The 5,450-nt window shown below is 36.2% G+C and overlaps 1 protein-coding gene across 1 annotated transcript; it reads right to left on the reverse strand.

The window, feature by feature from the left end:
- Positions 1-571: 571 nt before the first annotated feature.
- LOC125111027 (olfactory receptor 8B3-like) lies at positions 572-3,643 on the reverse strand. The gene is made up of 2 exons (XM_047752784.1): positions 3,632-3,643; positions 572-1,510 (listed from the first exon to the last, which is right to left on the reverse strand). The coding sequence occupies exons 1-2, from the start codon at positions 3,641-3,643 to the stop codon at positions 572-574; spliced, it is 951 nt and encodes a 316-aa protein (XP_047608740.1).
- Positions 3,644-5,450: the final 1,807 nt, after the last annotated feature.

The raw sequence follows: 5,450 nt of genomic DNA on the forward strand, positions 1-5,450 counted from the left end.
AATACATTTTGACAATATGTTATGTACAGGACTGGGTGTGCAAAGGCAAGAAAACTCTGTGCCCAAGGAAGCACAACCGATAGCATTATAGAGGCAAAGTGGAGTATGCTTAACAGTCATTATGGAACTTTCCATCTCAGGTATGAGAGACATATTTTTGCTCAATGAGCACTGGAAAGATGAGAAGAGAAAACTTTATCTGATTCATGTTTCCAATGACAAGTGGCAGATAAGACATACACAATGATATTTTGCTACCCTAATTTCCCCTGATTCGATCTTCTATTTCCAGGGAGAAAATAAAGAGCAAAATGATAAAGAAAAAAACTGAGCCATACTTATTTTTAATAGTGTTAATAAAGGGGAAAAGATGAAGACAGGAAATTGTGCAAATGGTGAGGAGAGAAAAAACTTACTCCAAAAAAAGTGGAATTCAATTGAGAGAAGATTCAAATTTCCTTCAACATGGTGAGGAAGAAATAATATAAGAAGATTGTCAATGAAATTATTATGATTAAACACAGGACCTTATCGCCCAGTGACTAGCTACACAGAGAGATACTGTTTCTAATCAAAACTGTCTCCTACTCAGAGTTTTTCTCAGAGCAATTTTAACATCTTTATTTCTCAAGCTGTAGATTAAGGGGTTCATCATGGCAGCCACAATGGTGTAAAAGAGAGAAGAGATTTTTCTGTCATCCAGAGACCCAGCAGAAGATGGCTTCAGATACATGAATGTACATGATCCAAAGAAGAGAGACACTGCAATTACATGGGAACTGCACGTACTGAAGGCTTTGGACCTGCCCTCCCTGGAACTGATGTGGAGGATGCTGGACAGGATGAGACCATAAGAGATAAAGATGGTGAGACTAGGAACAATGACATTGATGCCTGCCACAATGAAAATTACCATCTCATTGATGTAGGTACTTATGCAGGAGAGCTGGAGCAGGGGGAGGAGGTCACAGAAATAATGGTTGATTATGTTTGCATCACAGAAGGTCAGTCTCAGCATGCATCCAGTGTGAGCCACAGCACCAGAAAATGCCATCAAGTAGGAACCAAGCATGAGGCCAGAACACACTTTAGGGGACATGGCAATGTTATACAATAGGGGGTTACAGATGGCCACATAGCGATCATAGGCCATGGATGTTAACACATAGCATTCAGAAATACAAAAGAAACAGAAAAAATAAAGCTGAGTCATGCACCCCATGTAAGAGATAATATTCCCCTTTGATAAGAAACCTGCCAGCATTTTGGGTATAAATACTGAAGAATAGCAGAGATCTATGGAGGACAGGTTAAAGAGGAAAAAATACATGGGGGTGTGGAGGTATGAATTTTTCATGATTAGAATTATCAGTCCCGAATTTCCCAACACAGTAACCACATACATCATTAGAAAGAGAAAGAACAGTGGGAGTTGGAGATCTGGTTGGTCTGTTAATCCCAACAGAATGAATTCAGTCATGAAAGAGTCATTTCCAGAAGCCATTCTTTTCTAAGGGGATCTGTGGACACAGAAGAAAAAAGGATACATTAGAGATCAACTCAGCTCTTCTCATGGAATCTCATCTTCAAGGGAAAGTATATACATGGAATACCTGAGACTAGCTCAACCTGGACCTATAGCATCTACCTTTACCATTATCATGATACAGTGACATGGACTGTCCCTTTTTTAGAGCCTCTTATAACTAAATACAGTAAAACATTACAAACCTAGCCTACAGAGGTAAGGCTATTGCTTCCATATGCAAACATATCTGCTGGAAAAACCAAGAATATGGATGGCTAATTAGGAAAAAATTCTACTCTTAACATTTATTCATTCACCTGAATTCTTCCCTCACCAGTAAAACTGGAGGCAGAGACTCTAGCAAGCTGGTCCTAAACTCTAATGCAGATTAGACTTGGTGTGCTAGGAACCAAGAATACTACCTAATCCAAGATGGGGGCACCAGGATTATGAAAGGTTAACTCCCTCTGTCACAGAGTAAAAGCCACATGTGTAAAAGAGAGAGTTTCATGTATGTAAAGGATACATGCTGACTAATACATTGTTTGACCCCCTCCTAATATCTCTGAACAATCTCTGATCCCTCCTCAAATATCTTCTCCCTTCAGCTTCATGAGTCTCTGAACTGTACAAAATAGGAAAGAATCGGTGTTTATGAAGTCGCTGGACTTTCATCTCAACACAAGGAATACAGTAAACTGAATTCAGAAACTCATCCTCCTTATTTGGGTTTTAATTTTGTTTTTATTGCACCTGCAAAATACAGTTATCTGATGATTCTTCAATTATGCTATTTTAATAAAATAAATTAAATGTAAAAAAAAAAAAAAAGAAACTCACCCTCCTTATCTCAGACAAACTCAGGGCTGGCTCCCTTATACTTGGTCTTTTCTCCTTGTTCCTAGAAAGACAATTTCAGGTTCTGGAGGCACAATTCCTTCAATTCTAAGGGCAAATGTTCCAAAGTTAAATTCATATATGCCCTGGAAATCTTTCTGAACCATAATAATTTCTAAAAATTTTCTTCAGTCCTTTTAAGCGACAAAGAAAAATACGGGGTTTTTTTTGTTATCACTCCTGCTACTTGATTAGACACAAGATTTAAAGTGTGTGTAATGATGTAATGCACTCAGATAAAAATAGGGTAGAAGCTTGCTCAGTCTTTCCCCTGGGAGGAGATTATATGTATCACAGGGAATAAGGAGTATATATATCCTGGGTTTTGAAATGTCTTCAGTTGCTTACTATTTCACTCATTTTCACTTTACTCTAGGGATTATACATCTTTCAGTGTAGATCCAAAGTACATTCTAATCTCCTCATTATCTTCACCCCTGAAGGTAAAGCTAATAACTGTTTCATTCCCTCTTTATTCCCATTTCCTCACTGGACATATTTTTTGCAAGGGTCCTACTTCTAGGCTTCTTTATTCATCTGAAATTCTCCAAATGTTGCAGTAACTGATTTCGGTTGTTCCTTCTATGGGATACCTCTGAAATAATTTCCAATGCTATATATCCCTTCTATAGTTTATACTTTAAACACTTACTAGAAATTTCCTCCTGACTCTCCTGCTGGGTCATTTAATGTAACATTTCAGTAACTGAGGTTATCAATTTCTTCTCATCATAGAAAAAAACAGGGGCCATGGAGCTAGAAAGAGTGTCGTCAGTCTTAGCTTTCTTCTTCCACTCTTACAATTAAAACCTTCTGGGCAAGTTATTTAATCTCTCCATCCATGTTTGTAAAATAGGGATGGTAATAACAGCATCTCTTTCATTGGGCTCTTATGTTTATTAAACAAAAAGAAAAAAAAACCCTACATAATTAGAAGAGTGCCTGGCATAATGGTAAAGAGTCAGTAAACACAGGCTATCATTATTCATGTTCTCATTGCCCTAAATCCCTGTGTTCCTCTATTAACTGTAAATTCATAAAACAAAAATTTTTCCCATGTGTTTACCATTTTTTCTTTGATCTAAGGACAGTGCATAATACAGAGAAAGATGTCAAAAATATTACTGAAAGTCATGTTGTTTTTGGCTGAGAGCTTCTAGACTATACAACATTTCTCTTATGTGAAAACATAGCACCTACAACCACAATGACCTCCATTCATATCCCACACAACTTCTGGATTTTTATGTTTAAACTGAAATGTAGTGCTGAACTCTAGCGGCTCCAAACTATTATTCTAGTATTTTCTCACATAATTCCTTTTATTGAGCCATGAACACTGCTGCTAGAATAAGGTCTGAAAGTACAACTCTGCCCCTCCCTAGTTCAAGAACTTTCAGTGCTTCTCCATTAGCCACTTGAAAATTAAAATTCTGTAATTAAAGTTTAATTCTAAAAATTATGATTCAGTTTTGGTTAAAATTAAAGTAGATACTCCACCCTTTCTTCTGTTGCACCATGAGTATCTAGACAAAGTTCTCAATGCTATTCAGCAGGATCTCCTTATGTATACATGTAAGGATAACCTGATCCCCTTGCTGTACAGTGGGAAAATTAAAAAAATTATTAAAAAAATGAAAATAAAATTAAAAAAAATTTAAAAATTTTTCAAAAAAAATAAACAAAAAGCTGATCATTCTTTAACGGGAAAAAAAAATAAAGTAGATACTGAGTCAGAGTTATCTTTGATGAGAATCCACACAAGTACCATTTTGATTAATTGCCATATTTTGCACACATTCGTTATAATACAAATCTTTAACTTTCTCAAAAAAGGAAGTTGGGGAATGTTTACTTTTCAGAGACTGCCCATTGTGTTTAGGTGTGAAAAACAGTCCTGTATGAGTCTATATTTACACACACTATTTATACTTAGTGCAAGTAGGACGAAGAATATCATTCTATAATATAGGGGGTTTCTCTTATTAGTATCATCAGACTCTCCAAAAAAAAAAAAAAAATTCTTCAAACTGCTCCAAAAAAGAAGTGCCTCTACCAAAACAATAATGTGTGCTACCACAACTAAATTCTGGGATTTAGGGTGGGGGACATGCAATTCCTAAAAGGGAGAGATGGAATAGACTGCTAGGCACAAAATCTCTGAGTAATCAAAATTAAGATTATGCCATTTGAAAGTTTAATTTTAGGTTCCTTTAAAAGTTCTTTTTAGCTTGTTTAGAATCTTCCCCACATATTGTATAATATTTGAAACTACTAGTCTAACTAAATTAGGTAAGAAAAGTTATATGCATAATGTAGCATTTTAAAAAAGAATCCACAGAAAAGATAAAATTGCTAATTATATGAATTGAGGTTAGAAATCCCCCATAGAAAAAATTAACAGATGCTTATGACATTAAAAAGCAGATGGAATGGGTAAGCAATGAGATCCTGCTGTGTAGCACTGGGAACTGTATCTTGTCACTTATGATGGAGCATAATAATGTAAGAAAAAAGAGTCTATACATTTATAGATTCACCATGGGTCACATGCTTGTACAGTAGAAAACTGACAGAACACTGTAAACCAGCTATAATGAAAAAAAAATCATTATATATATATTTTTAAAAAAGCAGACACTAGATCCTCTTCAGGAGTATCCTTATACCAGGCCAGGCTCTCCATCTCAAAGAAAGTCTGATTATACACAATGAAGTTTCCAGTGGATATTATGATATATTAAAGGCTGACTAACCTAACTGTGCTTCTGAGACCCTAAATAAAGACAAAGAAGCAGAAAGAGGACCTGCCAAGCCATGATTGACGTGGTCAGTGCTCAGTTTTCATGCCCTGATCAGAACCAGGTGGCCTTGTTTAAGTGGCCTTTCATTTCACCAAGCAGTACCACACATGGACATTTCTGAACAGGTCAAAGCAACAGAAATAGGACTCAGCACCATGTTCCAGCAAATCCCACAAGGTAACATTGCATGTGTTATTTGAAAAGAAGAGTAGTAATCTGGG

The sequence above is a fragment of the Phacochoerus africanus genome, chromosome 11 (genome assembly GCF_016906955.1).
Source record: "Phacochoerus africanus isolate WHEZ1 chromosome 11, ROS_Pafr_v1, whole genome shotgun sequence".
Lineage (NCBI taxonomy): Eukaryota > Metazoa > Chordata > Mammalia > Artiodactyla > Suidae > Phacochoerus > Phacochoerus africanus.